The sequence below is a fragment of the Lagenorhynchus albirostris genome, chromosome 2, assembly GCF_949774975.1.
Source record: "Lagenorhynchus albirostris chromosome 2, mLagAlb1.1, whole genome shotgun sequence".
NCBI classification, from domain to species: domain Eukaryota; kingdom Metazoa; phylum Chordata; class Mammalia; order Artiodactyla; family Delphinidae; genus Lagenorhynchus; species Lagenorhynchus albirostris.
Window position 1 is genome coordinate 98,300,552 of NC_083096.1, and position 20,260 is coordinate 98,320,811.

Below are 20,260 nucleotides of genomic sequence, written 5' to 3' on the forward strand. Positions count from 1 at the left end.
TGGGATCCTCCCAGACCAGGGCTCAAACCCATGTCCCCTGCATTAGCAGGCAGATTCTCAACCACTGCGCCACCAGGGAAGCCCTAAAATACCTCACTTTTAAAAATGGAATACCAACTTTACCTTACCTTAAGCAGAATCTATGAAAATATGGGTTTGATATGCCAATTATATTTTTCTAATAACCACTTAAATAACTATTAGAAATATTTATTCAAAATGTACATACCACACTCTGAGGAAAGTGATTGTAGGGGAGGGGGGCTTTGGACGGCAGGATATTGACATGATTGGATTTCTTTTAGATAGACCACAGTGGTGACTAAGTGGAGGCTGAATTGTAAGACAGAAGTTAAAAAAAAAAAAAATCAATTAGGAGGCAAAAGATTACTTGAGACACAAAGAAGGCATGAAATGTGGAAGTGTTAGTGATAGACAAGGACAGAATCAAGAAGTATTAGAAAGCAGAATCAGAAAGTCTTAGTGATTGACTGGATGTACAGGCTAAAGGAAGAGTCTAGGACAACTCTCAGGCTAAGTAAATCATGACTGGAAAAAACAGAAATAAAGAACAGGTTTGGTGGGGAAAAGGTAAAGTGCAGCTTTGGATACACTGAGTTTATAAGGCCTATTGAACAACCAAACAAAGATGTCCAATGTGCTTTTAGATATATAAATCTGAAACTAGAGGTGATAACCAGAGCTGATGACACAGACCAAGAAGCTATCAGCATATGTGTTAATAAAAACCTTCAGAAAGAATGAAATCTCCAAAAATAAGGAAATAATTTAAGAGAAATAACAAGCCTATCAACAACACAATATCTAATGGGAATATCAAGAAAGAGGACCCCAGGAAGGAAACCAATAAGGAATCATTAGAAAGATGTGAAAAGAACCAGGAGCGAGTGGTATCAGGGAAGCTGAGAGACAATAGGAAGGGAGTGTTTGATCTCAAATGTCCAGATACTCAGTAAAAAACAGCTTTGTTTTACATACAGTGTCTTATTTCCCTAAATAGACTGTTCATTTCTTTACGTCAGATAATTTGATTCTACTTCTTTGTGTCATTTATAGTCCCAATGTAGTATCTTGCTCAAAGGAAGCCCTCAAAAAATGTCAGTTTGGGCTTCCCTGGTGGCGCAGTGGTTGAGAGTCCGCCTGCCGATGCAGGGGACACGGGTTCGTGCCCCAGTCCAGGAGGATCCCACATGCCGCGGAGCGGCTGGGCCCGTGAGCCATGGCCGCTGAGCCTGCGCGTCCGGAGCCTGTGCTCCGCAACAGGAGAGGCCACAACAGTGAGAGGCCCGCGTACCGCAAAAAAAAAAAAAAAAAAAAAAAATGTCAGTTGTAAGAATAAGCATTTTCTTCAACAAATAACAGAACCATATTTTCCAAAATGAGGTCTGAAACTGTGATAAAAGTAAAAGTTATACTTATCTTGAATAGTTACCTGTACAAAAGCAACTCCTGACATCAAAATTACTAGGGAGAGCCACTGGTACACACCTAATTTTTTACTAAGCATCGACACAGAAAATAATGCAGTCGTAAGAATTTTCAACTGATATGTGACCTGAAAAAGAAAACAGCTAATATTATTGTTTGTTTCTTTCTTTCTTAGAAACACTACTAGAAATGTATTCTAAATACCTGATAAGTAGCTGCATCTAGATTTGACAGTGCCACATAGAGTAAATTATTCTGAAGAGTATATATCCCTGATGGAATAGCAAGTTTAAGTGTTTCCATAGGTTTATTAAGAATGTCATCATGTAGTATTCGATTCAGTGCTCTTAGACTACATTCTAGAAAAAACATGAAATGGACAAAATCAATAATTAAGTAACTCCAAATAAGTTACATACTCTCTCTGAAGTCCTCAGTTTTTTCACCTGTAAAAAATGAAAATTTGGCTACATGTTAAGATCCTTTTAGGTCTAAAATATACAGACGTACCTCAGAGATATTGCAGGTTCATTTCCAGACCACTGCCATAAAGTGAGTATCACAATAAAGTGAGTCACAAGAATTTTTTTTGTGCATATAAAAGTTATGTTTCTCAGTGCATATAAAAGTTATGTTTACACTTTACTGTAGTCTGTTAACTGGGCAATAAGATTATGTATAAAAAAAATAATGTGCATACCTTAATTAAAAAATACTTTAGGGCTTCCCTGGTGGTGCAGTGGTTGAGAGTCTGCCTGCCGATGCAGGGGACATGGGTTCATGCCCCGGTCTGGGAAGATCCCACATGCCACGGAGCAGCTGGGCCCGTGAGCCGTGGCCGCTGAGCCTGTGTGTCCGGAGCCTGTGCTCCGCAACGGGAGAGGCCACAACAGTGAGAGGCCCGCATACCGCAAAAAAACAAAACGAAACAAGACTTTATTGCTAAAAAAAATACCATCATCTGACAATGGAGGGTTGCCACAAATCTTATATTTATAAAAAACACAATATCTGCAGTAAAATAAGGTATACCTATACCTTTAATGATGCTAATATTTCAAATATTAAATATATATTTCATTGGGAAATAAATCAAATTGATTATATATACACATATGTATTTATGATAACCAAAACCTCAAAGTATTCATTTGTCAACCAAGTATTCTTACTTTATCATAGCAATATTATAATATTGATACCTTGTATTTTATAATGTATTTTATCATCAGCCATTAATGCCAATTAATAATTATGAAGACTTTAATCATAAAAAGAAGGATATCAGGAGGTGGGTTTCGCTCAAACAACAGAAAACCCAACCAACAGTGGCTCAAACCCATAGGGATTTGTCTCACATGTCATGAGTTCAGGTCAAAAGCTGCCACAGCAGCTCCGTGATGACATCAGGGACCTAGCTCTCTCTGTATATATATTGGCTTTTTATTTTCATGCTTTTCATGTATTGTCTACGTGATTTTTTGCTACAGATTGCCAACTGACTGATGCACCTCTGGTTCTTCTTTCCGGAAGGAAGAAAGAGGAGGAGGAAACAGTGGCCTAGCAGGCATCTTCTTCCCTCTCACTGACCAAGACTGTGTGTTGCATAACTACTCCCTGCTGCAAGGGAGCTGGAAAATCAATTCTTTTCTTTTATATTCTCCACATTAGATATAAGAAAGTGAGAAAGGAGTTAAAAATGGACTCTGAGCTAGCCAACCCACAGTATCAATCACAAAAAAATGTCCAAAGAACTTTAAGAGATATATAAATCCCCAAAGAAGGGAGAAATTCTAAGGAACCCTACCACCTTACCAACAATACACTTCACAGATGATTTTCTCTCGCAACATAAAACTTGCAAACTTTATGAAAACTGTTTTAAAATGAAAATACCTTTTTAAAAATTAATTTTTATTGGAGTTTAGTTGAGTAACAATGTTGTGTTAGTTTCCAAAATGAAAATAACTAAAGAATGCTACTTGATATTCAGCCTTTCCTGACTAAAATAATGGTAAAAAAATTATGTAAGTAAAACAAAATTTACCAAAAGATTATTTTAGTTTTAGCAGAAAAAATATAAAATATAAGCTCATCTTTAAAATTAAATTTTTAAATAATTAATGCTGTCACATATTTTTCTCATTAGCAGTATGAGGGTAGTAGAATTGAGTCTTGTGGCTTTAATCTGATTTCTCTGATTGCTAGAGAGGTTGAACATCTTTTTATACATTGATTGGCCACCCAGGTTTTCTCTTCCGTGAGTTGCCTATTTATATCTTTTGTCCCTTTTTTTGTTGAGTTTCTTATCTTTTTCTTATTGAGTTGTGGGAGTTCTTTGTACATTCTGGATATTAATTATTAGTGATTACCTGTGATGTAAATATCTTCTCTCAATCTGTTGCTTGTCTTCTCATTTGGTTTGATATATAAAAACATGAAAAAGTCTGTTTTTCATTTTAATGTACCCCCAAATAATCTAACCACATGGAGCCCTAACTACTGGACCACCAGGGAATTCCCTCAATAAAGATTTTTTTTTAAAAAAACTATATCAAATTAGTCACTGCTGGACTAATCATGCAGCAAATAAAATAAAAAAGCCTTGACTTTAGTAAAAAATTATTACTCCTCTAAATTACTTATTCTCAAATTTTTATTAATGCAAGAAACTTTGTTTCATATTTACAGCATTAACCAGAGGACATGAATCATAACATAGATAAGAATAAAATACCCTTATTACTAGACTAAAACCATCTTAATAAAATGAAAATTGAAATGTTCTTCAATAATGCAAGTGTTCAAATGTGTAGTTACCTATATATATATGTCATATATATAGGTATCTATACATATATACTATATATATATATCACATGTGAATAACTCCAAAATAATTAAATAAATTGCAATGACTTAAAAAACCTAGATACCTACTGCTGTCTTTGTAGACTAATAAAATGCAGGCCATTATCTTCAAAAGTTCAGCAACAACCACGGCTGTAGATGACAGATAACGAGGCCCCTCCTCTTTTAAAGTCCTAGAATAACGCATCGTTAGAACCAGACTGGTAGTCTGAAAGACCAAAATTCCCAAGGAAAGGTATTTTAGGTTGGCTGACATTGTTTTATCTTCATTTGCCTGAAAAACAAAATACACAGGGCAAATAAATAGAAAATACAGAAATTATAAATATTTTAAAAACCAGTAAAAACAACAACAACAAAAAAAACCAGTAAGAGATGTCTGGTTCCAAACAAGATAAAGTGCATTCCATCCTATTCTTCCTGCTAATTACAACTATAAACCTTGGACCAAAGACAAAGCAACTACAAGGAGACTCTTGTAGAAAAGAGACTGGCTAGAGACTGCAGATCTTGAGTGATTAAAAAATCTTGAGATTTTTTGCCATTCATGTATCTCACCCTGGGTGTGACAGCAGTTTACAACCTGGAACCACCAACAGGTGTAGGTCAACAACAAAAAAGCCATAAGAAAAAACCCACTGTCTCCAACCAAAGGACTGGGAAGACAGCAGCCCTGAAGGATGCAACCCTCCCAAATGGGTGCTGTATAATCTATGGGGCAGAGCCTTGCTGACCATCCCAACCCTGCAAAAATGACAACAGAGGTGGTGGCCCTCCCATCCCCCACCAGGATGCAGCCACAAAGACTATGGGGGCAGAGCCCTGCCAACCATTCCTGCCCTACATAAGGTGAATGTCAGCACCATTCCTCCCTCTCCAGTGGCTGCCTACTAATATAGACGATTTAAGTAGGAACCAAGGTCTCATAACACTCAAAATGTCCAGGATACAATCCAAAATGAGTATACTCATCATTCCAAAAGACAGGAAAAAAAATCTCAACTAAGATGAATAAGGACAAATCAACAGACAACAACAACATATAGTTGATACAGATGTTGGAATTATCAGACAAGAATTTTAGAGAAGTTACTACAAAAATGCAGCAACCAACAGGCAATTATAAACATTCTTGAAATAATTTTAGACTTACATAATTGAAAAAAATAGAACAGAAGTTCTCATGTACCCTCCACCTGGCTTCCCTCAATAATAAAAGTAGCAAAGTTTCTGTATTTTTCCTAAAGCAATTTAATATTAACTCTAAGAGACTCACTTTAAATATGAAGATACAAATATGTTAAAAAGTAAAAGTATGGAAAATGATAAAAGCCATGAGGAAAATAACTATGAGAAAGTTGGAGGGGTTAGATTAATATCAGGCGAAACAGATTACATAAGAATTATTTTTAGAATTAAAGGACACTTTGTAATGATAAAAGAATCAACACATCAGGAAGATATAACCATTATAAATGTATATGTGCTAATAACATAGCTTCAAAATACATAAAGCAAAAACTGACAACTAAAAAGAAAAACAGGTAAATCCAGTCAGAATGTGAGATTTTAACCCACCTTTCCCAGTAATTCATAGAATATACACACACACAAAACCCAGTAAGAATACAGAAGATTTGAACAACACTATCAACCACTGTATGTAGACTTGGAGATGCTCCACTAAGATCCTCCTTCAAGAAAGGACTTAAATGTAGTGTGCATGATCATTCAACTGCCTCTCCACCCCAGGTCACATCCTTTGCTTCAAATTCATCTAAAGATTCAATCTCAAACAAAATCTCTGAAGGACTTTTTTGGTAGAAATTGATATTGATTTTAAAATTTATAGGAAAATACAAAGGACCTAGACCAGCAAAACAATTTTGAAAAGGAAGAATAAAGTGGAAGGAGTTAAACTACTGAAATTCCAGACTTACTATAAAGCCCTAGTAATTAAGACTGATATTGACATAAGGACAGAATAGGTCAATGGGATAGAATGAAGTCCAGAACAGGGACTTCCCTGGTGGTGCAGTGGTTATGAATCTGCCTGCCAATGCAGGGGACACGGGTTCGAGCCCTGGTCCGGGAAGATCCTACATGCCGTGGAGCAACTACGCCTGTGCGCCACAAATACTGAGCCTGTGCTCTAGAGCCCATGTGCCACAACTTCTGAGCCCACGCGCCTAGAGACCGTGCTCCGCAACAAAAGAAGCCACCGCAATGAGTAGCACCCACTCACTGCAACTAGAGAAAGCCCATGCACAGCAACAAAGACCCAACACAGCCAAAAATAAATTAAATAAATTTATTTTTAAAAAAGCTGAAACTATAAATATTCAAGAAGAAAACATAGGAGAAAATCATAGCCAAATAAAAATAGGCCGAGATTTCTTAGGATACAAAAAGCACAAACCACAAAAGAAAAATATGGGAAAATTGGACATCATCAAAATTTAAATCTACTCTTCCAAAGACACTGTAAAAATAATGAAAGGCAAAACACATCATGGGAGAAAATATTCTCAACACAAAAATCTGACCATGGTCTTGTACCTAGAATGTATAAAGAACTCTTACGACACAATGAGTAGAAGACAAACAACCCAAATTAAAATGGACAAAAGATTTCAATAGATATTTCACCAAAAAAAGATAAATGAATGGCTAATAGGCACATGAAAAGATGTTCAACATCACAGTCATTAGAGAAATACAAACTAAAGTCACAATGAGATAACATTATACACCTATTAGAATAGCTGAAATCTTAAAAATTGATGCTACCAAGTGTTGAAGAGGATTTAGAGCAAATAGAACTCTCAACTTTGCTAGTGGGAATGTAAAATGCCACAACCACTTTATCAACCAACTATCTCATTTTTATAAATCTGCATTAGCAGAAGAATCCTAGTGTGAAATAAAATTATAGCATTTTAGAAGTGGAAGATGCTTTAGAAATCATCTAGTACAATATCTTCATTTTAAAATACAGAAAATAGTGAACAGAGAAGTTAGATGACTTGTTCAAGGTCTTATAATTATTAATTGAAAATAACAGTTATAAAGTTAAATATCAAGTTCTGCAGATCCCATTACAAGCTACTGTAGAATTTCAAATGACTTCCCGGTGGCCTTTATCTCTGTATAAAAGGAGGACAAGTTGCCAGCAATCTGCATTTAGCACATGCCTTTGATTTTCCTGGGAAATGTCAAACAATTATTTCAAACCTGTTCAAGAAAGTCTTTTGTTTATTCTGTACAACTAAGACCATAATGTATGTGTTACAACAGCAATACTCTGATTTCTTTTCAAATGAAAATTTAAAGGTCAGATTCTAAGCCAGGATACACTATTTGTACAATTTTGCTTTTCCATTTCCAAGTACATACAACATCAATATAAACATTCACTGTGATAATACAGTTTGTAATATTTTTAGTCTCTCACAATGTTTTGTTTTGTTTTTCTAAGTCTGTGAGATAATAGAAAAACATATATATTGGTCTCTGGTGCTGGCTCCTGACACAGGCCTCCTGAAACACTTGTAATTTCCTAAGTGATAAGAGCACTAGGAGCATCTTTTGTTCTAATATTTGGTCTTTGACCCCAGTTCCTGACACAGGGCTCCTGAAACCCTTGTAATTTTCTGGGTGATAGAAGTGTGTTTTGTTCTAGTGAGGCAAATTTGGGCAGGCTTCTGGATGGCTTCTGAAGAGAGCTGCTCACCAGAAAGAACAAGGCATGATTAGAAGCTTGGAATTTTCAGCCCCATCCCCCAAGCTCCCCTACTCCCCATCTCTTGAGAAGGCAAAAGGGCTGAAAATGGAGTTAATGATCCATTTTGCCTACATGATGAAGCCTCCATAAAATCACAATACTATAGGGTTCAGAGGGCCTCCAAGTTGGTGAACACATCCACACAGGGAAGGTGAGGCACCCCAATTCCATGGGGACAGAAGTTCCTGTGCTGGGGACCTTCCCAGACCTTGCCCTATGTATTTCTTCATCTGACTGTTCATCTGTATCCTTTATCATATCCTTTAATAAACCGGTAAACATAAGTGTTTCCCTGAGTTCTGTGAGCCACTATAGCAATTTAATCAAACATGAGGAGAAGGTCGTGAGAACCTCTGATTTGTAGCCAAGTCCAAGTCAGACAGAAGTTGTGCATAACCTGAGGACCTACTACTTGTGATTGGCATATGACGTGGGGTGGGAGCAGTCTTGTGGGACTGAGCCCTTAACGTGTGGGATCTGATACCATCTCCAGACAGACAGTGTGAGAATTGAAGTAGGACATCCAGCTGGTGTTGCAGAGAATTGCTTGGTGTGGGGAAAAACCTCACATACATGTGATGACCAGAAGTGTCAGAAGTGAAGTATTCTGTATGAGGAGTAGAGGAGACACACAGGAGGAAAGAACGGCGTTGCTTTTCTAATATGAAGTTGAGAAGTAAAATACATGCAAACACATGCTCATTTGCACTAGATCACATGTAAAGAATTACAATTTAATTTACAATTCTGCCTAAGGGAAGAAAAAACTCAAAATGAAAAAATTCAAAATACTAGCATTTCTAAGATATACAAATACTTAGTTTGGTTGGAGTACAATATAGGTAAAAGTTAGTACTTTCACTTAGTACAATATAGGTAAAAGTTAGTACTTTCACTTAATACAACCCCTAAATGCAAAGCAAATACATAAACACGAAATAGACCAAAAAAAGATTATGTTCCACCTCTATAATTTACAAGAGTAACATTTTCTTCCTTGTAAAGTCTATAATATTTTCTCATTATAACTGAAAACAATCTTTTACCAATTTCATGTTTAAGATTTAATTTCAGTCTCTCCTACATTTTTTTCTCTTACCGCTGAATTCCCCTTCTTTTATCCTTTCAGGTGTTGCCAATCTTCTGGTTTCCAGATTATTCTGTTTCATAAAAATTTCCTATCCAAGAAACTTTTATATCAATAATAAGAAACTGTTAGGTTCTTTCACAAATGGAGCCTCATTCAGTTTACTTTCAAAAACGTCATGAACCAGTCCACAAATTACTACCCATGTTCCATTAAAGACCCCGATTACTAAGCTCCGTAAACCCACTTGGAGTTCAGTGAGGCTCTCAGATTTATAGCAATGTCAAAGAGACAGGATGCTTAGATGCTCCACTTCTACCTTAACAGCTAAGACCTGAAAAATGTATTCTTCCTGGTCACTAGAGTAAATGGCACTATTTCATTCGGATTGCTTTCCTTTGTTTTCGTTTGTTCTGGTTTTTCTAAAAAAGCATTTATTATTTTATTTACTTTAAAAAGTAGCATATTATTAGTGAGAAAAAATTAATAAACTTAAAAATTATATTAATAAGTAAAAATTTGAACCATAATCTCACCACTCAAAGACATCTAATAATATTTTGATATAGATTCTGTCAATTTTTATTAAGTTTTTTGGAAATCTCTAAACTCAAGAACACTAGCAGCAAAGGTAAAATAAAGTACCTAGACCATTTCATACTCCCACTGAAAGGATTTCAGCAACTTTTGGGAATTCTTAGTTATATAGAAACTAGTCTTGTAATCACAAAGTTCCAAATTCTCCTGAAAAATAATAGATCTTTCTTGAGGGAAAAAAATGGATTTTAAAAATACAATAAAGTACCAAGAATATAACAAACATCCATGATTCTACCACCCAGAACTAACAATTGTCAATCTTGTCACATTTGCTTACCTTTCCTTTTTTAAAGGAATAAAACACAACAGTTAAAGTCCCCTTTAAGCCAAATTCTAAGTCCTATTCCTTTTCCCCTCCCCTATTATCATACATTTGGAGTATGTATTTCAGTGCACTTTTAAAATTTTATACACCTATATAGAAATATCCGTAAGCCTAAATATTTTAATATACATACATGGTATCAAACTGTATACATTATTCAGCATCTTCCTTACTTTATTCAGCATTGTTTTGCCATCTACATTGATATACAGACCTAGTTCATTGCTTTTAATAACTCTATGTTGGGGCTTCCCTGGTGGCGCAGTGGTTAAGAGTCCGCCTGCCGATGCAGGGGACACAGGTTCGTGCCGCGGTCTGGGAAGATCCCACATGCCGCAGAGCAGCTAGGCCCGTGAGCCATGGCCGCTGAGCCTGCACGTCCGGAGCCTGTGCTCCGCAACGGGAGAGGCCACAACAGTGAGAGGCCCGCGTACCACAAAAAAAAAAAAAAAAAAAAAAAAATAACTCTGTTGTTCCAACAAATAAGCAGACCTTCTATTTACCCATTCTCCTACTGATAAACATTTAAGATCCTTTCTTTTCCTTTTAAAGATTTATTTAAAAGTTTTCTTAAAATTTTTCAACAAGTAGCTACTAAATATATAAGCTACAAATATTTCAAGCCATTTTGCTAAAATTTAATATTGTATATGATTTCTCAGGTCTCTTCCAATTCTAATACACACACACAATTTTATTAAAGTAATTTCAATTTTTTCATCTAAAAGTGTCTCAATTTTTAAATTGTAAACTTTGAGTATACATATAGTAATACATAACATATATAATCATTAACTATTGTAAAACTATTAGTGTATAATTATTGCATAATAATAATGTATAATTATAATTTTTGTGTATGTGTGTGTATACTATAATCATACTTATTCGATACAGTCACACTGCTAGTACTTCTAAAAGTCCTTTGCACAGGAATATTTCAGGATTTGGTTAGTCACTATAAAAGATCTTGTACTTGCTTTCCAATCATTATTTTTCTCCTGAATTGTTAGATAAGTTTGGTATTTACAAAGTTGAATTTTATTATTTTTAAATGCCATCTCACCTCTTGAAAGAAAAATGTACAACAAAAACTTCATTCATCTAATAAGCTCCATTCATTTGGATTTGATGATGACTTGGTTAGAATTGTGTGCAAAAAATATTAGTAAGCTTATTAAGAGTTCAAAAAATTTCTCAGTAATTATTTATTACTCTTAAGGGGGAAAAAAAGGTTTTTCAAACATGCTAGAAGGTATCATTTAAGTACATTTTATATGCTAATTACATATCCCTCATTTCCATTAAAGTCGCTCCCTAAGATCCCTGCCTTTACAATGCTTTGTCAGCCAATTCTGAGATACTTTACAGGCCTTAAACATTTAAAAAATATATATTACACAAAGTATATATATCATTAATGCACACTACTACTACTTCCACCCTTATATTAATCAGGGTTAGTGAGAAATTAGTTGTTTATACCATCATTATTGCACTAGATATGCATTAACTAAGTTCTGAAATATTCAAAACACTATATACTAATAATTTCTATTTATCTTTTCAAACAGAGATAGGTACTTGAAGGTAAACCTGAAAATCAGTCTGGCTACATTATATCCAATAGGTTACATGTATAATCTTTAGGTCTGTGTATGAAGCCCATTATTCTACTGAGACAATAATATCTGTATTTTGCTGTTATGTCTTCAGCCACTAAAAGTTCCACAAAACTAAATCTTCAGTCAATGTCTTTAAATTGTAATAACATTTATATAGAGAGATTGGCTCAAGATGGTGGAGTAGAAGGCCATGTGCTCACCTCCTCCTGCGAGAGCACCGAAACTAACTGCTGAACAACCATCAACAGGAAGACACTGGAACCCACCAAAAAAGATACCTCACATCCAAAGACAAAGGAGAAGCTGCAGTGAGATGGTAGGAGGGGTGCAATCACAATAAAATCAAATCCCATACCCGCCGGGTGGGCGACCCACAAACTGGAAAACAAGTATACCACAGAAGTTCTCCCACTGGAGCAAAAGTTTTGAGGCCCGCTTCAGGCTTCCCAGCCTGAGGGTCTGGCAACAGGAGTAGGAATCCCCAGAGACTCTGACTGTAAAGGCCAGCAGGATTTGATTGCAGGACTTATGCAGGACTGGGGGAAAAAGAGACACCACTGTTGGAGGGCACACACAAACTCATGTGTGCACCAGGACCCAGGGAAAAGGAGGAGTGACACCATAGGAGACTGAACCAAATCTACCTGTTAGTGTTGGAGGGTCTCCTGCAGAGGCGGCAGGCAGGTGAGGCTCACCGTGGGGACAAGGGCACTTAGCAGCAGCAGTTCTGGGAAATATTCATTGGCATGAGCCCTCCCAGAGAGCACCATTAGCCCTGCCATACAGCCTGTAGGCTCCAGTGCTGGGTTGCCTCAGTCCAAACAACTAACAGGGAGGGAACATGGCCTCACCCATCAGCAGACAAGTGGATTAAAGTTTTACTGAGCATGGCCCTGCCCACCAGAGCAAGACCCAGTCCCTCTTAGATAGCCTCACCCACCAGAGGGCAGACAGCAGAAGCAAGAACTACAATCGTGCAGCCTACAGAATGAAAATCACAATCACAGAAAGTCAGACAAAATGAAAAGGCAGAAGATTATGTCCCAGATGAAGGAACAAGATAAAACCCCAGAAAAACAACTACATGAAGTGGAGTTAGGCAACCTTCCAGAAAAAGTATACAGAATAATGATAGTGAAGATGATCCAGGATCTGGGGAAAAGAATGGAGGCAAAGATTGAGTAGATGCAAGAAATGTTTAACGAAGACTTAGAAGAACTAAAGAACAAACAAACAGAGATGAACAATACAATAACTGAAATGAAAAATACACAAGAAGGAATCAATAGCAGAATAACTGAGGTAGAAGAATGGATAAGTGACCTGGAAGACAGAATGGTGGAAATCACTGCCACAGAACAGAATAAAGAAAAAAGAATGAAAAGAAATGAACACAGCCTAAGAGACCTCTGGGACAACATTAAACACACCAACATTCGCATTATAGGGGTCCCAGACCAAGAAGCCAGAGAGAAAGGACCTGAGAAAATATTTGAAGAGATAATAGCTGAAAACCTCCCTAACATGGGAAAGGAAACAGTCAACCAACTCCAGGAAGCACAGAGTCCCAGGCAGGATAAACCCAAGGAGAAACAAACACACAGAGACACACAGTAATCAAATTGACAAAAATTAAAGACAAAAAACATATTAAAAGCAATAAGGGAAAAATGACAAATAACATATAAGGGAACTCCCATAAGGTTATCAGCTTATTTCTCAGCAGAGACTCTGCAAGCCAGAAGGGAGTGTCATGATATATTTAAAGTGATGAAAGGGAAGAACCTACAACCAAGAATAATCCACTCAGCAAGGCTCTCATTCAGATTTGACAGAGAAATCAAAAGCTTTACAGACAAGCAAAAGCTAAGAGAATTCAGCATCACCAGACCAGCTTTGCAACAAATGCTAAAGGAACTCCTTTAGGCAGGAAAGAGACTAGCAACTTAAAAAAAAAAAAATTTATACAGATTTTTAAAGACTACTAAGTACCTAAGTAATTCTGCAAATCAATTTTCCTTCTATTATAAAAACAAAAGGTTAAATTTCTAACTTAAGGTTTTTAGAGTGAGCTATATTTACATTTTCTAAACATTAGTTCTGAAATATACTCCCTAAGTATAATATTATAATCTATTTTAGGTTAATGACGCAACAGAGTACATATGAAAACACACACATTTTAAAGTGCTATGCAAATATAAATTCACATTACACTAGTCAGAAACAGCTATTGGTATAAAAACAAACCTTTTAAAGTTTTTCCAAGTAAATGAACAGAAAAAGTAATGCTGACCTCAGCTGCAACTTTTTGTTCATTATCTTCCATGATGCCAAAACTTTAAAACTGCAACCTATAACTGTGTACTAAATAATGACAAAATTCATCACAACTGGCTTTACTTCTGACACTGGCATTTATATATCTTCCTGCCAAACTATCTCAGAAGTAGAGACAGTATTCTCCAAAAGTAGCAACAATATGTTGTACTTGAAGTCCATAATAATCCTGTGGAAAACCCAAAATCTTATTTATAAAAGCGAAAGAAATATGAATTAAAGGTACTTTACATTATTGACATAGTCAATTTTGTTTCTATGATAAAAATAATAAGTTCCACTAAGTTAGTAAACTTAAGTTCACTCTTAAGTGCTTAAGAAAAGCAAAATCCTGCTCGACAACACTTAACAACCGACTCTTTACATTCTATGACTCCTATTACATTCTAAGTTAAACAACTTTTCATTGTTTCTCCTTCCTTTTCTTCCTCAAGGTATCAGGTATCTGTTTACATAAGACAATATCACTTGTATGTAAGTTAGAGTACTGTGTCAATTTTTAACTTGTTCTTTTACAGACTGCAGAATTTCCACTCCTACATTCAGATAAAATCAATAGTACTCAAATATTTCTTCAACTTAACAAACATAAAACCTATCTGCATTCTAATTTTTAGATTATAAATTGTTCAATATTATTGTACTCTTTACATAATGTCAGTGACTGGGAAAACATAAAGACCTAATAAATATAGCCCTAAGATCCCCTTCTAATGTGAGGTGTCATGTAAAAACGTACTCCTTTCTCACCCTCTCATTTCCCCATCCCTGTGCCATTCTGCTCTACCACTCTGCTATGGTCACTTCCCACCACTTACAGCTAAAGGCTGATGTTAAAGGTATTCTATAAAGAACAGAGACTACTGTACAATCTGGGTAGGATCTGTAGGGTAGCAAAACTTGTCATGCCAAAATATCTCTTTGGCATGTGGGTTATTTCAAGCTGGAAACAGTGAAGGCCCTAAAGACTCAGCAAGATCTTTGACCTTTCCCCTAACTGATAAAAAAAAAAAAAAAAATTAGATCGATGGCCTCTTCCCACAGTATCACCAGAGATATCTGCAAAGAATTAAGAATATGGGCTATGTGTAGTGGAGGGAAACTCTAGGCAGAGCCTAGAGATCAGAGTCCACTCTGTGTCCCACTGTCTCTGCATGGCCCAGCAAATATTTATTTATCAAACTTTTGCTTTTACATCTCCATGTCAATTGCTTTCCTCCCCTTTGAAGCCTCAAACCACTACCCCCAACATCCTTGTCTTTAGCTGCAGATGGTATGTAAGGTGAGGGTTTCAGCCATTTTGACAAGTTACTCAGTTTTCCTGGGTCTCTCCCATGTATCCGTGTTATTAAACTTTTGTGTGATTTTTCTCCTCAATCTGTCTCATGTCAACTTAATTCTTAGACGGGCCAGAAGAACCTAGAAGAGTAGAGGAAAAATTCCTCCTCCATGACAGGTCCACAGGCACTAACCATTAGTAAGGTTTCAAGATTCAGGAGATGCGGTCAGAAGTAGAAAATAAAGGTATCACACAATTCACCATCAATATTTAAATACTAACTATGGTCAGGAACTATGATGAGCACTGATACACAATGATGAACAAAACAAATATAATCTGTTTCTTCATAGAGCTTATCCTCTAGCATGGAAGACACATATTATTCAAATAATTTAAGAAACAGTATAAGGGTGTAAACTGCTATGACATGGTGTATAACAGGAAAATATCATAGGAAAATTATGATCCTTGTATTATTATGGTCCTTGTATTTACTGCATCAATTTGGTTAAACTCAAACACATTTCCGCAAATCCCCTTCTCTATATGGTGCCAGGTCAGAATTGGCTAAACACAAAACCTGCACAAGATCTGGAAGGCAGAAGTGAAGCAACAGCCATTACTCCAGACGATTCTCAGTTAAATGTGGTGAAACAGAAGCAAAGGTGCCGGCAGGTTCCAGTTATCCTCCCTTCCCTGCTTTAGGTCAACTCTTCCCAACTGCTGATAACCCTACTGAGCAACAGGTCCTAATCCTTAAAACCTGTAAATGTTACCTTATTTGGAAAAGGGAATTTTGCAGATGAAATTAAGTTAAGGATCTTGAGATGGTAAAATTATCCTGCATTAGCTAAGTGAGGCCTAAACGCCAACATAAGTGTCCTCATAAGAGACAGAAGAGGAAAATACAGATACTCAAGAGAAGAAGGCAATGTAAAGATGGAGCAAAAAGAGATTTGAAGATGCTGGGCTTGAAGACTGGAGTGATGCACCCACAAACCAAGGAATGTTGGCAGCCACCAAAGCTGGATGAAAAAGGGAACAGATTCTCTCCTAGAGCCTCCAAAGGGCGCATAGTCCCTTTGACACTTTGATATCAGCCCAATGATACTGATTTCTGATTTTGGATCTGATTGGAGCCATGGACAGCTACAAATTTTGAAGAGTTTTGGATACTACCCTAAATAATTTTAAATTTATTCTGGATTCAATAGAGAGTCACCGAGTATTTGTGAGGGAAAATAATACACAAGACCTCTGGCTTTAAAAAGCAGTATCGGCGGGGGAGTTATTGGAAGGAAGACAGGCTGAGGGCAGCAAGTCTAGCCACTGCTATAGCATAAGTAAGAAGAGGAAAGAGAAGCCACGTTAAGCACAGGAATGAAAAAGGGAAGAAGCAAATTGAGATGCTGAAAAAGTAGAATCAATACTTGGGAGGAAAGTTAGGACCAGAAATATAAATTTAGAAGTCATGCCTTTAAAGGAAACAACCTGAGTTCACCAGTGAAAATGAGTAAGCGCACGAAGTGAGAAACTGTACCAAAATTTCATCTTTAACTACCAAAGTTGAATGTTGATTGAAAACAAAAAACTTAACTCTGGTTCCATTTTCAAAGACTACATGTAACAGAACATAATAAAAGACTCAGTCTTCTACCATAAAGTAATGACACGTGTTTTACTAAGCAAGGCCCAGTACTACACTTAATATTATTATCCTTTAATTCATTTGAACCAGCGTTCCCCGGAGTTTAGTTGGTTTAAATAAATGTTAATTAAAATGCTCCCTTCCTAAACACTCAGAACCCTCTCCCAACACACACACCTGTTCTGATAGGAATCCCACCTGGCCTCAGACAGCCCTTGCCTATGTATTAGCCTTACCAAGGACTGCTTTTCCATTTTTTGAAGTCCCTGCGGCTTCTTCAGCGCAGCGTCCCCGTCTGGTGGCTCGGTACCTGCCACAGGGCCACACACCGAGCAGGAGCTCCGGGGAAGTTCGCTGACGGAATGACCGCCAGCCTGGCCCTCCGGCCGCGGCTCCCCACGCCCCAGCCTCTAAGGCAAACACTGCGTTTTTCATTCGCTTGACACACCCCTTTCCCCGGGCCCTTTTTTCCTCTTCCACCCAGCACATTCCTCATATATTCCCTCGGACTTAACAACGTGTCACTTCATCCACTCCCACCCCTACTTAGCTAGTACTTAAAGTCTATCCACACCGTCCCCTTCACTCAGACGGATTTCACATCACTGCCCTGGCCGGAGCCACGGTCACCGGCCTCCCCGTGCCCGCAGCCGCCCAGGAGCGCGCCAGACTCACCTCCCGCGCCGCTCGGCCGGCTGCGCGCACTGGGGGCGGCGGCTCAGCTCCGCCGGGCCCCCCAGGCTGCGGCGCCCGCCGGGTCCCCCGCGACCCCAGAAGCGCAGCGGCGCCCGCTCCCGCCGCCGTCGCTGCCGCCGGCCCGGTGCGGCCCAGGCGTTTCCGGGTTCCCGCGGTCCAGTCCCCCAAATGCTCCGGCTTCCTCCTCGACCCGGGCGAATACCGTTCCCGGCTCCGCTCTGGTGGCCGCAGCTCTGCACTGGCCGGCTCCATCCCGAAGGCGAGGCACCCGGGCGGCCCCACGGGCGACCCCCGGTGCCGGCTTCACCGTCCGGGGCAGTGCCTCCTGCTGGGTGTGTCCTGAGGGGACCTGGCGGACAGAGTAACTCCAGTGGCGGGCCTTTGCCGGGCTGCCCGGTGGCGGAGGGCGCCAGGGTGTCAGACTGCGAAAGTAAAGTCAAACTCCTTTTGGGGCAAAGGACCCGGAGAGGGAGTGAGGAGGTGGATTCGGGAAGGAAACAAACCCGCTTCTAAAAATGACTGTCACTGACAGTGAAAACCAAAGAGATTCGCTGTGGCGCAGGCTGCCACCCAGTCATCTGGAAAGCTAGTTCGGTTGGAAACAACCAATTCTCCCACCCTGGCTTAGACCCTGAGGCAGAGCCGCGCCCAAAGCAGCGCAGCCAAATAGTAGATAGAGTAGGATTGTCCCTTTCCTCTTAACACAATGCTTTATATTGCAAATGAGTAAAACTACGTCCAAGAAACACAAACGGAGAGAGAGCAGTAAAATAAAATTAAATAACTGTGTTAGAGTAGAATAACTGGCTTTAAACTGTTCTGTAATATGATCTTGAGAAATTCCCCGGATGGTGGAATATATATCAGATCTTAATGTTTGTCCATATATTTTGGAAGTATAATGTGCCTGGTGCATAATAATAATAGCTAGGCACTATTCTAAGATTAAGAGGTAGATAGATATAGATAATATATAATGAATATATATTTATTTTAAAAATAGTAGTAATTATGTGTGGTTGTAAGGGGAAAAAAAGATTTAAAATATTTTAAAAATACACGAGCAGGGGCTTCCCTGGTGGCACAGTGGTTAAGAATCCGCCTGCCAATACAGGGGACACGGTTCGAGCCCTGGTCCGGGAAGATCCCACATGCCGTGGAGCAATTAAGCCCGTGCGCCACAATTACTGAAGCCCGTGCCCTAGAGCCTGTGCTCCGCAACAAGAGAAGCCACCACAACGAGAAGCCCGTGCACTGCAACGAAGAGTAGCCCCCACTCGCTGCAACCAGAGAAAAGCCCACGCGTAGCAATGAAGACCCAACGCAGCCAAAAAATAAAATAAAATAATAAAACAAATTTATAAAAAAAAAAAAAATACACGAGCAGAAAAAGTATACCTTATGACATAAGTACAGCTTTTTAGAGAAAAAAAAGAGCTTTTAGTCTGTTCAAAAAGCTTTAAAATGAAAAAAAGGGACATGGAGACACTTATTAATTACAAAATAGTAACATGTGCTTTGTCATCTTGGAAAATGACCAAAACTCTAGACAAACAAAAACAACAATGAAAATAGAGGGTTAAATATATGAGACCCACAATTGATGTAAAGATATTAGTCCCAAAACTGATGACCAAAAGAAAGTAATACTTTCATTAACCTCTCCTAGCTTTACAATTTATACTCTAACAACACTGAACAGCTTTGAGTTTCCCCATATATACCATTCATAGTACCTTTTCCTATTCCTCATGCTGTTCACTGAATGTAGAATATGTTTCCAGTGCTCCTGCCTATATATATATATATATATATATATATTTTTTTTTTTTTTTTTTTTTTTTTTTTTTTTTTTTTGCAGTACGCGGGCCTCTCACTGTTGTGGCCTCTCCCGTTGCGGAGCACAGGCTCCGGACGTGCAAGCTCAGCAGCCATGGCTCACGGGCCCAGTCGCTCCACGGCATGTGGGATCTTCCTGGACCGGGGCACGAACCCGCGTCCCCTGCATCGGCAGGCAGACTCTCAACCACTGCGCCACCAGGGAAGCCCCTGCCTATATTTTTTTAAGTTAGCCCCATTCATCTCTTAATTCTCTGTTCAGATATTATCACAAACTTCAAGCCTTTTCTTGCTTCCTTCCTCCCAGGGGTCTGAACTTCTCTGTGGTTCCATAACATCTTGAGGCATCTTGTGCATATCAAAATATTTTACTTCACTGTATTGTGATCTGATTTATATATATCCTTTCTGCCCAACACTCTCCTTGAGGTCAGTGCTATCCTATTTATCTCCGGATCTCCAGCACCTAGCTGGAGTAGAAGTAGTAGAAACTTAACACATATTTCCTGAACGGACCTGAACTGGTTGGTAATGGTGGTGAAGACAAGCCAGGCAGTACAAAAGCTCACCAGGGAAGAGTATCCAGCAGAGCCTAAACTGCAAGTCTAGGCATCCAACACATTTAAAAATTCAAGTCAGCACCCAAGGCCTGAAGCTCTTTTAGTAATAATAATCCAGTAAGGATTGTACCTTTGAGTAGTTTGCCTGTATCAA

General features: G+C 38.4%; 1 protein-coding gene across 2 annotated transcripts in view; it reads right to left on the reverse strand.

Moving 5' to 3' along the window:
* SLC35A3 (solute carrier family 35 member A3) overlaps positions 1–18,165 on the reverse strand; it is a 34,975-nt gene extending 16,810 nt beyond the window's left edge. The window contains exons 1-4 of one of the 2 annotated variants that reach the window (XM_060139514.1): positions 17,687–18,156; positions 4,390–4,594; positions 1,654–1,808; positions 1,454–1,576 (exon numbers count right to left, since the gene is read on the reverse strand). In XM_060139514.1, coding sequence (XP_059995497.1) covers positions 1,454–1,576; positions 1,654–1,808; positions 4,390–4,594; positions 17,687–17,959 — 756 coding nt within the window. In that variant the 5' untranslated portion in view covers positions 17,960–18,156. Of the gene's footprint in view, positions 1–1,453; positions 1,577–1,653; positions 1,809–4,389; positions 4,595–17,686 lie in introns of both variants that reach the window. The other variant, XM_060139516.1, reaches the window with a different exon arrangement.
* Between the last annotated feature and the right edge of the window lie 2,095 nt (positions 18,166–20,260).